Source organism: Trichogramma pretiosum, unplaced genomic scaffold (genome assembly GCF_000599845.2).
Source record: "Trichogramma pretiosum strain Unisexual culture from Peru unplaced genomic scaffold, Tpre_2.0 scaffold5, whole genome shotgun sequence".
Taxonomy (NCBI): Eukaryota; Metazoa; Arthropoda; class Insecta; order Hymenoptera; family Trichogrammatidae; genus Trichogramma; species Trichogramma pretiosum.
The window spans coordinates 1,232,920-1,251,284 of record NW_019641672.1 but is presented as its reverse complement, the minus strand read 5'-3'; the positions used below and the strand labels follow the sequence as shown (position 1 = coordinate 1,251,284).

At 38.0% G+C, this 18,365-nt stretch overlaps 3 protein-coding genes across 3 annotated transcripts; 1 reads left to right on the top strand and 2 right to left on the bottom strand.

The window, feature by feature from the left end:
- Nucleotides 1–302: 302 nt before the first annotated feature.
- Nucleotides 303–14,560, bottom strand: LOC106650333 (probable ATP-dependent RNA helicase DHX35). Its single transcript, XM_014368266.2, has 10 exons — nucleotides 14,395–14,560; nucleotides 14,065–14,279; nucleotides 2,752–2,931; nucleotides 2,439–2,579; nucleotides 1,922–2,255; nucleotides 1,702–1,848; nucleotides 1,196–1,624; nucleotides 820–1,125; nucleotides 589–742; nucleotides 303–503 (listed from the first exon to the last, which is right to left on the bottom strand). The coding sequence occupies exons 1-10, from the start codon at nucleotides 14,423–14,425 to the stop codon at nucleotides 377–379; spliced, it is 2,064 nt and encodes a 687-aa protein (XP_014223752.1). The 5' UTR covers nucleotides 14,426–14,560; the 3' UTR covers nucleotides 303–376.
- LOC106650334 (ceramide phosphoethanolamine synthase) lies at nucleotides 10,561–13,333 on the bottom strand. The gene has a single exon (XM_014368267.2). It carries the CDS (start codon nucleotides 12,983–12,985, stop codon nucleotides 11,882–11,884), a length of 1,104 nt encoding a protein of 367 aa, XP_014223753.1. The 5' UTR covers nucleotides 12,986–13,333; the 3' UTR covers nucleotides 10,561–11,881.
- A 927-nt stretch (nucleotides 14,561–15,487) lies between the features above and the next one.
- On the top strand, nucleotides 15,488–18,299 carry LOC106650262 (probable glutamate receptor). The gene is made up of 8 exons (XM_023460515.1): nucleotides 15,488–15,650; nucleotides 15,732–16,228; nucleotides 16,300–16,626; nucleotides 16,690–16,876; nucleotides 16,950–17,158; nucleotides 17,228–17,317; nucleotides 17,394–17,554; nucleotides 17,632–18,299. Exons 1-8 carry the CDS (start codon nucleotides 15,488–15,490, stop codon nucleotides 17,858–17,860), a joined length of 1,863 nt encoding a protein of 620 aa, XP_023316283.1. The 3' UTR covers nucleotides 17,861–18,299.
- The last annotated feature ends 66 nt before the right edge of the window (nucleotides 18,300–18,365 follow it).

Here is an 18,365-nt window from a genome sequence, read left to right as displayed (position 1 = left end):
TACTAATGATTTAAATTGTGTTTATCAAGCTGACTAATAAAAAAAGACTCTTTAAAATACTCTATTTAGGACTGCGACATAGATCGTCTCAAAGAAGTTCAATTATAGTAAAAATCTCATACAATAAAAACGTTGATAATTGAAGTATGCATTTTATATTCAATTTACTTCAGTCGAAATTTCTGAAGTAATAAAAGGCAATTAATTATTGGACAATTGAGAAATTGTGTATGCAAATTATTACTCACGAATGGTTCAACAAGTATTTTGAAATAATAAAATACAGTTTTTTAATAAAAAAATTTTTTATAAATAGTATTGTAATATTCCTTAATGCTTTTTGTACATAATCATTGTTAATTATCACAAGTCTAATTCAATCATTATCGATGGCAGTTCTTCGATAAAAATGCGGCGCAAGCTCCACGAGCCATTCTGGTTTAATAACTGTCAGTTCCCGCATGTACACCTTTGTAGTTTGTTGAATTTCTCCAAATAATACCCTGAAATAATTAGACAGCGAAACGTCGTTTTAAATATCTATTTTTGAATACAAAAAATTGTCATTTGAATTATTTATAACATTACCACTGTGGTTGTTCGAGCGTGTACAAGCAACTGTTCGGATGTATGTGAAGATCTCGGTTTCCTCTCACAGTTCTATAAACCCCCGTGTAGTGCAGATAAGCGGCATAAGGGAACAGCCCTGCCGCTATACATCGTAAAATAAGCTCTGTGTTGACTAAAAATAATAATTATCATTAAAACTGTTACACATACACATTGAGTGAAAATTAAAAATAAAGTCATTACACATACTTCCACAATTGAGCAAGGGTAGTCCTAATTTTTTTATTAGCTTGCGCATCTGTGTGCGTATCTCGGTAGCTCGTTTGATGGCTTTGAAGTTGATAAAATTTTGCTGACACCAAGAGTGCGTCTTATTCTTTTCATATGCTGTGTATATATTGAGATAGGTGAGCAAATCACCCTCGGCCACCTCAAACTTGCGATGAGCAATTCGAGCTTTGATCGAAGCTTGACCGCCGGCCGGTCGAATGAAAACATTTTGCACCTGCAGCATGGCCAATATAGTAGTTATTTCCTCGCTACATCCCATATTACCTAAAACGAACGATATTTCTCCATAAGTGATAAATTTCAAATTTGGCGAGATATTGACTCGCGTACTCACCGGAAGCTATGAGGCATTTGGCAAAAACCGGCTCGAGCGGTATCTCGGCGATGAGCATACCGAGTGGATTGGTCAGTCGTCCGTCGTCGTCGATGATTCCCAAGCCATAGAGCAGTTCCAAAGCCGACAGCAGACTCTTGCTCGGCGGCGCCGCGGGAAAATTGAAGCGCAAAACGTTGTCGATTCCCAGGGCTTTGAGCTGCAGCACAGCGGGCGCGAGGTCGGATCGCTGCATCTCCGGCGCCGTGGCGACCGGCAGAGCCGCGAACGCCTCCTCCGTGTAGAGCCGATACGCCTTGCCGGGCCTGTGGCGGCCCGCGCGACCCGCCCGTTGATCGGCCGAGGCTTGCGATACCGGCGCCACGATCAGACTGTTGGTCTGCGTCTCGACGTCGAACCACGGCAATTTCACGAATCCACAGTCAATAACTGCACGCATTTTGCACCTCATTAATTTTATTGTATCTTTCAAAATTAGCTGCTGGATCGATTGAAAAAAATCTTACCGCAAGTTATGTTTGGTATCGTTATAGATGTCTCGGCGATGTTGGTGGCGACGATTACTTTGCGCGTGTCGTTCGGTGCCCTCTGGAAAACCCTCAACTGATCTTTGTAAGGAAGCGATCCGTACATGGGCAATGGTAAAAGTTTCACTGCAAGTTTCAATAAAAATTAATTCAAGGTTCAAGAGCGGGCGTAAAAGCACACAATGAATGATCAACCGACATTGTTTGTCGATACCGATTCTCTCGGCGTGTTCCTTGAGCAGCGACACAGCACGGTCGACCTCGTCCATGCCCGTGAGAAAGGCCAAGATGTCTCCTCGCTGCTGCTCCTCGCTCCGATGAATCTTCAGAGCCGTGTCGACCACAGCTTGGACGTAATCGGCGCATGGCTCGGCAAGGTAGTGCACGTCCACCGGGTGCAGTCGTCCCTCGACGCTCAGTATCGTCGCCAAGTCGTCCTCGTTGCTCGATGACTTTCGAGAATTGAAAAAGTCGCGCAATTCCTCGGCGTCGACCGTCGCCGACGAGACGACCAGTCGTAGGCTTCTGCGTTTCTGCAACGATTGTACAACGTCATAAATAACTCATCGCCTAAACGGTAGATTTTTCTTTTCCTTTCGAGTGATTTTATAAATAGCGAATTTCGTTTCGAACTCGTGATAAAAGAGCGATAACGATGGAGAAAAATTATTTTACGCGAGCTTGTAGGAGTAATGAAATAAACACGAACGACGAACCTTGAGAATCTTTTTCAAAAGACCCATGATGATGTCGGTGAGCATCGTTCTCTCGTGAACTTCGTCCAAAATTATAATGCTGTACTTGGTGAGCAGCGGATCTCCCATCATCTCTCTCAATAGGATCCCTTCCGTCATATACTGAAATAAGAAAATAATTAATTTTTACTAGTATCTTTCACATTTAACATTTGTTTTTCGAAGGACGTGAGGATATCCGATTAATTTTAAGCAGTGTGCGGCTGTATAGTAGCATATAGAGAAGGAAAATCGATTTTAAGCGTAATAGATTGCGAGCGCTTCAATACGATACCTTTATCTTGGTTGTCTCGTCGTTACAATCGTCGAAGCGTATGGCGTAGCCGACCTCCGCGCCCAGTATGCAGTTTCGCTCGTCAGCCACCCGAGATGCCAGCGATGTGGCCGCCACCCTGCGTGGCTCTGTTATGCCGATTATCTTGCCGTCCGCGCTCCATCCTGCCTCCAATAGATACTGTCACGATAAATTATTACGAATTAATTTTGTCATCCATTATACGGGTTTCGATTTTGAGATTGTAAAAATATAGACTAGAATTAAAAACGCATAAAAATTGATTAATTGATGATTCAGAGTATTGAGGTACTTCAATGGAGCAAGTTTTTATCCTTAGTTGCATGAAGCGTAACGCCAGAGTTTCATAACAAACAGAACAAATTGAATAAACTAAAATCCAATAAATGACTACGGTGTGTATGCAAAAACTGTTTGCAATAGCCCCGCTGCTGCATTGTAAAAATTTATTTTACATATTTCAAGGCATTGCTCATCATATTACGGATTGTTCGATTTGTTACTTGCATTGTTACTCTAATCAGCTTCCAAACTTAACTGGACCGCGTGAGTGAATGACCGTTCGGCATTGAGTTTTGCATCGGCACGTTTTGATACCCGCTGCTGAACATTTCAAAAAGATTAACAAATAGAGAATACTTTTAGAATAAAAATGTGAAAAAAGTCCCAAGAAATTCATGGAAAGAGTACAAATGCTAATTGATGAATTTTTCGACTATTTTTTTTTAAATGCTTCTTCTGTATGCGTTCTAAATAATATGAGCAGTTTAGAAACGACTCAGTTTTGTTAACATAAATAAGTTATGAATCAAAGTATGCAGAATGTAGGGCAAACGAAGCCTGCTGATAAGTTACAGGCATTCCCTGGTAGAAATCATAACATTTATTATGGCCTGGAGAGCAGTTAATGCCCAGCATAAATGTTAAAAAAATGTACTCATAGAACTGTCAAATAACTAGTGCTGTATTGGCTAGAAAATGAATTGCTTGTTAGTTGCAGCATCCAAAAAGAGAGATGTCTTCTTATAAGAATCAAGTCCATTAATGGTCAAAAAATGTGCATTAAATGTCAGTACTGACCAAAAAATGCTAAAAAACTGCTTTGTTGCTGGTCATGATAATCGTTACTTAACCTAATCACCTAATGATCATAATAATAAATCCAGGGTATTTTGATGCACAACATTTTTTGGACATTTTTTGGACATTTCTACTAAAATATTTTTCCTGGCGGTAAACTGGTCCAAAAATTGTTTCATTTAAGGATTAATAATCGCCAATTCGCTTGCCCAGTTTTTGGTTACATTTTAATTGTTTGGTAAATGGCCAAAAAAAAGTTACGATTTCTACCAGGGTTATAGAGTCAGGATAATCGCACGTAAGCTAATGTTCATCGCAAAGGTACAGTTTTTCAAAATACACAGCTTTATATGCATAGCTTGGGATAATAAAACTGGTATATTTTCTATCTGACGTTCTAGATTGTAAAGAAAGACCTTAAACGAAAAAATGCAGCGAAAAAAAAAGTTTTGAAATTTAAAAAAAAAAAGATTCAAAATTGTTTCATTCCAAGTTCCAGCTTCTACTTAAAACGACGCGGCTGACAGCGCAATGGTGATCAGTCACTTACGTCAGTTCTTACTTTTTGACAACGCCACCGATTGCGACAGCGCTGAGGTTCCTAATCTAGAAATTTCTTTCTTTGCCTGTCTAAGCTATCCAAGTTAATTAGTCCACGTGATGAAGTCACAGACTTAACATCGTGAATCAAATTTAAATTCGTCGGAAAAAAATAAATTGTATCAATAATCAGTAATACTAGTTTCCATGCAAGTGCGTAAAACGATGGACGACGACGATTTCAACAAATTCTTAATTGATTTTTCCAATTTCGATTGTTTCGACGATTCCGAGGCGAATCAAGAAAAACTAGAAAGTTTAAAGAGGATGCAAGAACGGATCAACTGGGCGATCGAAGCGGATCGACACGAATTGTACTGGCAACTGTGTAGCTTGATCAGAGAGTGGAGTGGCCGACTTCCAAATTTCCAAGAGATTTTTCGTCGGGAAGAAATTGATTGGTTGCTCATGAAGTCCGTGGAAGCTGGACCCATCGAGTTCATCAGTTTTGTGGTAAAGACCGGATACAAAGACGAGCCCGAAATCGACCAAGACGGCCAACCATCGCCACGTCGCACCACACCGGTGCATCACGCGGCTAGACACAGATACCGTGACTGGGATATCAAGGTTAGTGAACTTCTCAAAATGTACGACGTGAACTACAGCGACGAGTCGGGCCTTACACATTACCATGTGGCCTGCATGTCTGGCTGCAAAGACAGCGTGAGAAAATTCCTAAAGTACGGGCAGGATCCGAATTTCCTCGTGCAAGAAACGGGCGATTCGCCCTTACACGTGGCGCTACAAGAAAAAAAAAAGAACGTGGTCAAATTGCTGCTGAGAGCAGGAGCTGATCCTAATTTGGCCAACAGCGAGGGGCTGACTCCGCTTCACACCATCTGCCAGGGAGGCGATCGCGATGATTTGGTGGAGATGTTGTTCGAGCTCGGCATCGACAAATATCGTCCGGTGCTCATCGATGCTCGGGACAATTTGGGTCAGACTCCGTTGCATTTGGCTCTAAAGAACGAACACGAGAAGGTGACTGAATTACTGTTGAGAAGAGATGCCGATCCGAGATCGGCTAATGCACAGAGATTGACATCTCTTCATATCATTTGCCTGAAAAAACGCAGCGACTACTTGATGGAGACATTTTTTAAGATCATCGACGAAAAACATCAGCTGGTGCAGGTCAATGCTCGGGACAAGTGGGACTGTACACCGCTACATTATGCTGTCTTGTATTCTACAAAAAAGAGTGTCGATATGCTGTTGCGAAGAGGTGCAGATCCGAATATGACTTGTTCGGAGGGATCGACTGCGATGCACTATATCATGTATGATCCAAACTTGGCGGAGATGTTATTCGAGCTCAGCAATGACAAATATCAGCCAGTGCATATTGATACTCAGGACAAGTACGGAAACACACCATTACATGAGGCTGTGTGCTACCAGGATACGGAGATGGTCGAGTGGTTGCTGAGAAAAGGTGCGGATCCGAATATTGCCAACAATGATGGACATCAACCTGTGCACTTCATTAGCTGCAGTCCATTCGGTATCCAGTTGGCAGAGAAATTCTTCTCGGTAATCGATGAAATCCAGCAAACGTTGCAAGTCAACGCCCAGGACAAGGGTGGTTGTACACCAGTAAAATATGCTGTGACTCACTTCGTCCCAGAAATTTTAGAAATGTTACTGAGAAGAGGCGGAGATCCGAATTTAGCTGACGTAGAGGGAATAAGTCCTCTGCACGATATGTCACTACGTTCAGAAGATGATGACTTGCCGGAAAAATTTTTCAAGATCTGTGATGAAATCCAACAGACGGTGCAAATCGATGCTCAAGATAAATGTGGAAACACGCCATTGCACTTGGCTCTGGCCCGAAGTAAAAAAAATATGGCTGAGTCGATGCTGAGAAATGGCGCTAGTCCGAATTCAGCTAACAAGGATGGATTCACATCTCTACATATTATTTGTACCAGAGATGATGATGATTTCGTAAGAAAATTCTTCGAAATCAACGACGATATTCGTCAAACAGTGGAGCTCAACGTCCTAGACAAGTCGGGTCGAACACCGCTACAATTGGCCGTTGCGAATCTTTTACCTCATGCGGTCGATGTACTTTTGGATCGTGGTGCTGATCTGTCTAGTTTTGTTTTTCCTACTGAGAGTGACTTTTACAAGAAATTCGACAAAAATTGTGACAATTGGGATAAATTGAAGTTGGCGTCTGGTGCTCTAGCCGTCCTCGAACGTCTCGAGAAAAGAGAATATGTGAAGCGAAGCAATGTCTTGACGATCATGAAATTGTTCGCCAAGTACGGATTATTCGAAAAGTCGTCAGATGATGAAAAATGTTGGTACGATGACGAGGAGTTTGCGAGCAGAGCAAAAGAGGTAACGATCATTCCTAGTTTGTCACTCTACGATCTAATCCAGTTACGACCCGAAGAGGAGGAAAAACTACTCACATACATGGACTACTTCGAGTTCGAGCGATCAAACAACTTCAGTAAAATTCCCGAACGATATCACGACATGTGCTTGAGGCACCTATGCGAAAAAATGTCGCGAGGATTTTTCTATCAATGGGCAATGGATCCTTTTTTGGAGCTGACCTGCAACCGGTTTCCAATTCTTTGCTCCGAACAAATTTTCGAGAAGCTCAAGAACGAAGACTTGATCGGAATATGCATGGCAGGTGAAATCCTAGCGGAAGAAAACAGAGCCAAAACAAGTGATACAATGTCAAAACGGTAATTGTCATAAATTTGTCTAAACGTTCCAAATTTTTTTCAGGCAACAAAGTTGAGCAATTGTAAATGGACAACTTTGTTTTCAATCTTTAAAAATGTTTGCGAGTGTGCAAGATTTTCTTCGTGTAACGATGTAAAATTTTAAAATATGAAAATAAAAACGAATTGTATAATTCAGTATACAGCAATAAAGTAATAGACGAAATTTAAATCATTATTATTTTTCCTATATAAATTTCGTTCCAAAATTTCAACACAGTATTTTTTTAATAATAAATAACGTTTTTATGGAAAAAATCGTTGTTTATCCCTTTTCAATGTGAATGTCTCCGTAAGGTGTATCTATATTATTTATATATTAATAAAAGTTTCTGTTTAAAAAATGAAAGAATGTTCGTTTGCTTATTTTTTAGCAATTGGTTAAAGTGGCCACGATTTTGTTAAAAAAGTGATGGGAAAAATTTTTAAAATTCCCTAAGGTACTGCTACACCCATGATCACCTTTGATCATATGTATATCTTGAGTTTTTTACCGCAAAGATTCGAAAAAAATTTTAAACTATATTTTTCGCACAAACTTTTATATTTTTTTTTTTGTTTTAACAACCATAACTTATCAACGAAGCATCAAATCTCAAATTTGAGCCCGGATTCTGAAACGGCATTAAATTCTACATAAAATTACTTGACGAATCCATCGACGAAAAATTTCTTTACTTTGAGCGTTAATAAATATTATTTAATTATATTTTTAAGTCTTGTTATGAAATTTTCAAGTTAACAATATAAATGAAGCAAAAATAAGTGTTTATAATTATATTATTTAAGAAATCATATTTTGTATCTCATGTCTAATGCATAGTAAAGATCTTTTTTCAATGATACATTATTACGGAAAAATGAGAGATTGAAAATTGACGCGCGAGCAGCGCTCTGAGAAAGAATTAGTCCTAATGAAAAATCGGTATACGAAAATTTCATCGAACAAAATATTACACATGATAGCGAAATCGACCATCAAAAAATTTCTTTGACCAGAACGTTCGTTTGACCAGAAGTAAATCAAAAATTCAATTACAAAATATACTTTATATGTTGATTGATCAAAGGTTGCTCATGTATACGATAGCATACTCAGATTGAACTTTTTTCTAGTGTAGCCTACATACAATAATATAAGATGGGAAAAATTTCCGAACTCAATATCATTCTAGTATAATTGTTATTTAAAATTCCATTGTTATTGAAATTTCAAAATTCTAAAAACAACAAGTTCTGAAATGAGGTAAACGATTTTTAGAAAATTCGGGAAAATCCTGTATTACATAAAGTTTTATTAATGCAATTAAATAATAGTCAATATTTTTTATACCTCTCTCATTGATATCAAGCAACATCGAGCATTTATTTATTTTCCTGCTATTCTACTTTATCTTGCATATATTTTTGAATATCCATTATAGAAAAGTTTAAGTGCAGAACCTAAGCTCCATCCTTATTGTTTGTTATCGTGTTGAGCGAGAAGAACAAAACTTTCGCTGATGCACTTTTGAGTGATACGAAACTTCCGAGTAACAGACCCTTATCAGCGGCTGTTTCGTCTATTATAGTCAACGCCAATCGGCAAATGAGCAAGTAAAAAGAATTTTTATGGCATTTTTTTTTATTTCTTTCCGCGCTTGTCGCCGACAGCGGAAAAGACACACGAGAATGTATAAAACATTCCAGAAACTCTTATAATGTTTTCGTTTTATTGCAATAACAAACTAATCCTCCGACGCACTCTGGATTACTGCTAGGAAAACTCGCCAGGCATGATTTTTTACACTCTTCCAAGAGGCAGGCTGCCCGCCCAGCATTTGTCACTGGAATAATAATTAATTGTAGCCTTGTTGCAGAGAAAAAATTGTTGGACATTTAATTATACGTGAACCACTTACGTTGGTAGAAGATCAAAACAAAACTAGAGAAAAATATGAAGAATTTTAAAATCATAGTCAAGTTGCGATGAGCTTTACACCAGAACTATATAGAAGCGCGATCGTATTGACTTTGAACTAGACTGACCAACAAGTCGTTTTGTAAAGTCGCTTTCTCATTTTGTTTCCTAAATACTTCGTTATCGTTATACTATTCTTAAGTTATTTCTAAACAATTTCAAACAATTAAGGGCCATAAAACAAATAATAATCGTTAGTTTTAGCCGATATTACCAGGAAACAGTTTATTCCTCGAAAATTTTATTGTAATTGAAGTTGCTACTTCGGGGATAGCACGAATGTATACATTAAAAATTCTTCCGGTTCACAGAATGTTTTCCGTGAAAATAAATTAATTCATTCGAGCGTTACGTAATTCAAGCAGCCCTATTAGTAAATTTCTCAGTTTATATACATGAAAGATGCGGATGGTTTTCGAAGCGAAGGTTTTATGATATACCGTGAAAAACCGATCAACTCGAGTCAAAGAAAATGTGATCAGTGACTCTTATATAGCTCATCACACCTACAGCGTAAATCTTAAATATTTCTTCAATGAAAATCTCTATTGTAGATTTATACATGCTTGGTTAATAGTTTTTAATAAATAACTATGGCTCGCGCGTGTCACGATCGACACAATCATCGCAATCGGGGTCGCCATATAATATGCTGTATATTTGAGTGTCGGCGGCTCGTTTTCAACACCCATTACTCTTATTACCATTCTCATTTTTATTTACAATTTTTGTTTTATCACGATACCTGAAAGTCAATAATCTTTACACGACAAAAAAAGTTATGAGATAATAGGGCTAGGCTTTAAAATGCAATACACGATGTATCGTCGACACCCCGTAGATTATGGTATGGTACATTAGCAAATAACAAAAATGGTAGAGTAAGCTTCGATAATTTTCAGAAAACTGACAGTATTAATTTTTGCACACAACAAAGGTTTGGTAAAAATTTTATTTTAATCCTATGGACGACCTTTTCGCTAAAACTTGTTGCGTTTTAAAACGAATAACGCTGGATCGTACATATTATGAATGAATTATGTAACTGCACACAATGAAATAATTATTATTTCAATATCAACAATTCTTTTAAACGAAATAGATAATGGTCAGTGATTTGAAGTTGAAAATGAAATAAGTTTGCATTACTATGTATATTTTGATTGCAAAATCAAACAAAGTAGAACGCCGACAAAATAAAGCTGAAACAATGTCTTCTTTGTAAGTATGTAGATTAGACGTTGGCAAATGACAGAGGATAAAAAAACAAGTTTTTTTTTATCAGTCAGTAAAAAAATTCAGGTTTTATTTTACATGTTTATAATTATTGAATTGCTTTTCACGATTAGACAGATTTTTCTTTGTTTCATAAAAAATATACTCGCAGCATTTTCGTAAATTATATTAAAATATACATAATTTTAGCTACTTTTACATGAAATATCAATTTTTTTCATACATTTCAATATGCATCTACAACGCAATGGCTTAAATTTATAACACATATTTTATGTGCATATTACTCACTATGCGGCAAAGTATAAACGTGCATACATGTTAAAAAATATTCTACGCATTTAATGCCCGTGTGTAACGAGCGTAATCTCCCTTCTTTAAATTTTAGCTGCATCATTGTCATTATCATCGATGCCGTTGACATCGCCTCTACTAATTTCCCTTTGTTGATGAAGACGGTGCCGGTGTATTTTCCAACTTATTAATCGATATTCTTATGTACTATTTTTTCCACTTGAAAAAAGAATTTCTGTACACAGATAGCTCGTTTCAAACTCGTACAATCGTGAGATTGAAATTTGTTTATAAACACACGTTAGTTTTATACATATTTAATATTTTTTGTAGTTTTTAAGCCCACATCAATGAGCTGCTTGTTGATAAGATTCGAAACGAATGTTCAAAAATAAGTCTACAAGTTCATTTGTCACGCTATTAAATTATCGTAAATAATTGAAACATTGTGTAATCTCAGTAATCCTTGTTGAAGAAATTTTTTTTTCATTGTTTAGCTTAAATTTAAGCAAGTATTGGTTGAAATAATAACAAAAAAATATTAACAATGAAAATAGAGCTTCAGAATAAACACGTTTTAAAATCACATATATAGGCACACATTTTTTCTTTCAAGTGGTATTCTCCAGGAGTTCATATGACATTAATATTTAATATGCATATCAAACAATACAAGTCACTCAAAATAACCAATTACTCGTATAGATAGTAAAATACCACTTTGAAAAACTATATTATTATTCACCACAATATAACACTTATGTTATTTGAAAAATTAAAATACATTTTTATACTTTTTTATGATTAGTAATTAATTTTTACTTTTACGTATAAGTTATTTTATGATTGCAAAGCTATAGAGGACGCAAGCAAATCTTACTTTTAACACAGTTAAATGTATACATCAGATTATAAATACTTCAGTCATTTTTTATGAAAAAAATCTATTAATTCACAGCCTTTGCAGTTTCTCATTACAAAAATTGTTCAATACTTATAAAACATTTTTGAAAATTTTTTAGAAATTTAAGAAATTTTTCTGGTACATTTTTGTCACTAGTTATCTTACAAATAGATATGAGATTACTTAAATAAAAATTAATTGAATGAATCTTCTAGTGCAGTCACTTATTTGTACTTGTTTTTAATATTTGATTGTAATGAGACAAGTCATTCAATGGTTTAATTAATTTCCATTAGTTATGTTGTGAACTGCAAAATCAGATGATTTAGATACAAATCCAAAAGATCCTTTCAAGACATAGGCATATGATTCCAAAAAATGAAATTCAGTAAGATAAACAACAACAAGTGGTATTATGTAACCCATCCACCTTACAAACCTCATATATTCCCAAAGCCTATCTATAAATATTGCTATCAAAAGATAATCTATGGCTGTGTGGAAATTAATGAGTCTCCATAAAGTTGTAACAACCCAAAAAAATCCTGATCTCATCACTTTACTTTGCCTGTTGTACAATTCATCAGTACTTATAGCAAGAGAATTATCATCAGATTCCAATAAATCTTGATATAATGCTATGTATCTGTTCCAAGCAGTGGACACTATCATGAGATGTCCAATGACGAGCAACGTATTTCTAACCATTGCCTTGTATCTTAATCTTTTATAAATGACTTCAGTATTTTGACTTTCAACGCAAGGATATATTTTACGTAGTTTTTCATATCCTCTTCGTGGAGGATTTCTTTTTAGAAAAATAAATACACCAATAATCAGCGCTACACAGCCTAGAGCATCGCAAATACCATCAATCCAATAGCCAGTTGATCCAATGTCAGACCTCTCTCCACTGATATTTTTTCTTCTTCTAGCTACATGACCATCCAAATCATCTAACCATGTTCTAAACTCAAATAACAAAACACCCCATCTTCTTTCAGCTAATGAACTACTTGCTACACAATGTCCAGCCAAAGCAGCTACAACAACATGAAAGGCACTTATCATATTTGGTGTTATCCAAGTCCACGTACTACTTATGCCAAGAATTCTATCAATGACAGCTGCTAATGGACTCAAAATGTAAAGATTTGGATAGTCCAACATTAATCCTTTCACAGTTACGACACAGAAAGGATCAATATCACAAGGTACAGAAGTATCATAATTTTTTTCGTTTTTCACTGGCCTGATGGAAAAATTCTGCATTCGCTGGTACAATACATAATCCATAAATATGATGTAGCACAGAAAAAGAGCTACTATTATCATAAGGACACGTGTTGGTTGAAGCGGGGTCAACATTTTCACAGAACTAAACATGTCGATAAACACAATAACAACAAAATCGTCAGCCAACTAGTCACTTGATAATTCGATTTTTTAAACTTGCAAGGCAACTGTAAATAATTCAAGTGTCATTTAACAGAGACGTTTGGCAAAAGTTAAAAAATACGGGAAAAACGGCGTATCCCATTACGCCCACTGGCGATTTCTCCTAATTTCTTCCGAAGGAAAAATTCGTTACGAGCGCCAAAGATGCTTTATAATCCACATGTCGCGATGCGGAGCAGCTGCGGCGTAAACTGGTCGCCGCTAGACAGTTTTGCTTTGCTATATGAGCACGCGTGACGCGAGCCGAAGCGTCAAGCGAAGAAGCCCTATATCCTCTGCCCTCGGCAGAGTTGTCGGTCTTCGATAATACATTGGTATTGGTGGTGGAACATAGTATAGTATGTGTACCTACTACTCATATATGTAATATATAAATATAATAATCATGCGAGAATGAGAGGAGTGTGCAGCCTGAGTAAACTCGACGATGTTACGGTATATAGCAGCCGAATGTCTTAATGTTAGCCGGAGCGCAGGCGCTCTTTTTTCGATACAAAATAATAAACGAAGGGTATTTGTGATAGATACGTTTATAATTCACAGGCAGAAGTAAAGTATATTGAACTGAAGCTTTTTTTAGCGTGATGAAATTTTTTTCTTCTGTGTCAATAGATTTTATATTTCGATTTCTCAATTTATTTCTAAGAAAACCTTAATTTTATTGAGTAATTAATTTTTAGATTCAGATTCGTAATTTGTAAACTTCATTATTAATGCCTCAGTTTTTCCTTTGAACATGTTTTTGGGGAACTCATGTGAATAGCTTTTTTATTTGAGCTCAACTGTACTATGAAAAGTAAATAACGTCAAAGCAAATATTAATTTAAATAGCATTTTAATTTCAGTGGCTGGATGTATAAAATATTTTATCCAAAAAATTCTATTGCATATGTTATTTATGATTTTGTAACATTCAAATCTGCTTTATATATTGTATATATACCACATTCATGTAATATTTTTAAATGACAAGCAGAAAATAATAAACACGTGATAAAAGTACTTACTTGTGGAACTTGCGTACTTTTCCCACATCCTGTTTCTCCAACAAGAACCAGTGTTTGATACTTTTCAAGTAAATAAAGTATGTGATTTTTTACTTTAAATATGGGCAATCTTTTGCGCTGAACATCAAGAGACAATGAATTATTTGCATTGTAAACAAATTGAGTGGAGACATGTGCATCAATATCAGCTTTATCCTCTTGCCAGATATTATCACCTACATAAAAATTAAATATTACTAAATTTTCTTGTCTGAGTGAAGATATTTTTAACAAAACAATGCGTGAAGTTTCAAAAATAAACATAACCTAAGCAAGTTGTTTTCAACCTACCTGGTGCTAGAAATCTTGGTTTGGTACTCATCACTTTCACTTGTTTTTTGTTTGAGGACACATAAAAAATTACATTCTAAAAAAAACACTCTAAAAACGTTTTATTAATGACAAGGACTGCTTCTAAAATGTAAACAAATCATGAAGCATGTAAGCGCATGCGGCATCAAAACTAAACACAAATAAAATATCAGATCGGAGCAGACGACTAAAAGCAGCGGTAACTTTTGAAAGGGAATGTTAAATGCTTGCATCATTTTTTGTTTCGTTCATATCGTCATAAGAGTCAAATCAAAATAATTTTATTGCCAATTATTAACATCAGTATCCAAATTTGTCGAAGCTTCCGGAATCTTCATAAAATTTCTTAACCACATTTAACGGATGATAAACTTCAATTATGTACTTTGAAAGGATAAGAAAGCAGAATCTTTGGATCAGCGCGAAGCATTGCTCACTCGCATTCATTGGTTTTTATAGTCAGTTAATGAATGTCTTATGGCCGTAAAATTTGTTCTTGCAGGAACGTAAAAACATTTCTATCGCCTCCGTGGATTGCGATCGTATAAACTCAGGCGAAGCTCTAAGCTAGATAAAAGTTGGCATAGATTTGGAGTTGAAGAGCATAAATAGTATACCTTGAAGAGTATTATAATTTATACGCAAGTAACCGAAACGACCCAGTTCGTACATCTTTCCAACAATAATTAAACAGACAACCATCAGTAACTGAGTCGACTCGGCAGAAAATTGAAATTATATTGAATATGGTAAAATAAAGACTGCCAATGGCGAAAAAGAAAATGTCGAATCTTTATTTATTTTAGTAACTCGAGATCGCAATGACGAACGATCATATCAGTCATCCGAGTTATAAATTATTCGTGAGGACGCTGTCGATCGAATGCTCGCGATTAGTATTCTTTGGCGCGAATGAAAAATATCGCGCATTAATGAAACACAAGCTGAACGGCACATAACGAGCTATATATTTACTGTCCTTTCCAACGCTCACCACGGTGTGCGGGCAGTTTGCGATCGCGTTCGAGTCGAATGGTTGCTTGAAACTTTGATCGAGTTATTTTTCCGAATGATGCCGACGCTCGCGGGAATTTCATTGATGTTTTTACTCTACTTGGCCAAGGAAAGCGTCCTGAGTATCGAGGCCCATCGCTACGTGAATTTTTTACTAGCCGTACACGATTATTACCAATCTTCGGGTATTCTTCTCTTGCACGCTGACAAATTTTCCGACAGTAAGCTTCTCACCGCATGACACCGTAAATATACGTTGGATTTTTCTTGAAAAAAAATATTCTTATCGTAAAATTGCGCAGGATTTCATGGGGAAAGGTCGATCGGTCAATACTTGAGGCAATTTTCCGACAACGGCACCATGTCCCAAAGTCTCGTCTACTCTCAACTCGACGGCTCGTCGTCGAACTCGGATCGACTGTTGTCGCGTCGCAGCCTCTACGTGGTGTTTCTGCCGAGCGTCGAGAGCTTCGCGGACTTTTCGCGCCTCACCGAGACCCAAGACATGTCCTGTCACACTTGGCTCGTCGTGTTCAGCGGCCAAGGGGCGAACGACGAGTGCCTCGACGGGCCCCGGGGCAACCCCTTCAATCTGGTCTTCGACACGAGGATGATGGTCGTCTGCCACGGCTCGTCCGTCGTCCAGAAGTGGTACTCGCTGTCCAGGACGAGGAACCGAACGAGGAGGCTCGAGGTCGCCAACTGGATCGATTCGCCGGCGCGGCTCAGCTTCAAGGACGACAGCGACTACTACGACTATCGTTACAATTTGGCAGGCAGCACCATCAGAATAGCCACGGTGAAATTTTGCTCGACCCTTTTTGACGCGTGAAATTGGAAATTCGATTCGTGTGCTTTTCCTTTGCGCAGCCCACGCGCCAATCGCGATCGGCGAACGGCAAAATGAGCGGCTACCTGGAGAGCGTGCTGCGCGAGCTGAGCGGCCTCATGTCCTTCCGCGTCGAGCACTCGATCGAGGAGGACGCCGTGGGAATTTGGGATAGTCGGAGCCGCAGCTGGTCGGGTATAATGGGCCACCTGACGCGCGGCCAGGTCGACTTGGGGCTCGCGGCCGTCACCGTATCCAAGTTTCGCTTGGACTACGTCGACTTTACCAGGCCGCTGCTGCTCTCGGCCAACAGGATCTACCTGAGACAGCCGGCGGCTTATCGCGTGCCCTGGTCGGCTTACTTTCGAGTGAGTGCATCGCTCGTCGCCGGCCGCGCTCGATCTTTTTTCAATACGATATAATCGTCGCAGGCGTTCTCCGTGAAGTCTTGGATAGCTATCGTACTGGTCTTGTTGGCGGCGTCGATCGTTTCGGCCTTGGTCGGGTTCATCCTCGACCGAGACAATGGCGCATCGCGACCGCTCAACTTTTCCCTTAGTTACGCCTTGGACAACTTCATCCGCATCTGGGGAATCTATTGCCAGCAGGGCCTCTCGGGTACATACGATCGATGCTTCGAATGTACAAATTCGTACAACTATAACGAGCTTTTGGCATTTTCGATTCGCAGAATTCCCCATGGCGACTCCGTTGCGCTTCGCTTACTTCTCCACCTTGCTCTTGACGGTGATAATTTGGGCCGTATTTTCGGCATCTATAACTAGTTTTCTCACCATTCTTGAGCCGTCTTTGTCATTCTCGGACGTCGACGGTTTCGTTAGAGATGGCTCGTACCAACTGATCGTTGTTCAGAACAGCAGCGACCAATACAGCATCGTGGTACGGTTAACCTTGACAAAATTCAACGGCATGTATTTGAGCATCGTTCAATTTTTTTACTTGTTTTAGAATGGAGTCGATCCGATTTTATTAAAATTACGCCCCTTCCTCAAAGACCCCGACGATTTACCATCGAATGCCTTTGCGGGCTTTCAACAGGTGTGTCGAAGAAGCCAATAAAAAATATACTTACGTTTACTAATGTACTGAATTCAATTAGATTTATGCACTCTAGGTGTGCGATGGAAAAATTGGATTCTACTCGAGTAGCGCCGCATTGAAGGGTGTCAGCGCTTACATACCCTGCGCTTTGTCCTACATCGAAACAGGCCAGTCCGAGTGCTTGGCGATTGCTCTGCCGAAACGAAGTCCATACGTTACGTCCATGAATTATTAGTGAGTCCCGTCTGCGATTGTCATTTAATTAAGCGCCCATCGATGCCACGATTTAGAGACATTTATTTTGCAAAAAGTTTGCGGAAGCTGGAGGACAGCGGCGTGCTTAAAAAATTGGCCCACTCCTTTTTCGTAGAGAACGCGGAATTATCGTTTCCCAGTCACTCCCCGATTGGAATACGAGGAATCGCACCGCTGCTGACCATTTACACGACGGGAGTTTGTTTGGCCTTCGCCGTGCTCACTGCCGAGCGGCTGCATCGCCTCTTCGTGTTGAAACTGAACGAAAGACATGGGAAGATTTGAGCAATAAAATGGAATCAGAAATTTTTATCGCAGTCGAAAAATAAAGCAGAATGCTTTAAGAGACAAGATAAAATTTTTAATATATTTCGATTTTATTTTCACAAGGTACATGACCTGGCAATGTTTACAATATTTTTATTTATAATCAACTTAATTAATTCTTCAAATATCCATTTTTCAACTCATTCATAGTATGCCACTCTGCTGTGTAATTATTCTTTTTTTTTTATATTTATTTATTATAATCGTCAAATTCAACTGCATTGGCGCAAATATTTCATCATTTTTTTTTCATTATAGATACATTATTTATATATGAATAATATCATACTTTCAATGGAGTCAACAACATATATATATTTATTTATTTACTTGATAATATATGTATTATGTATACATAAGTGCCATTTTATGTTCATCATTATACCTTTTAACCGCTTCCACGCACCAGTAAATGCATTACTTTATTTCCTCGGACATAAAAGAAATTCACCTGATCATCTAC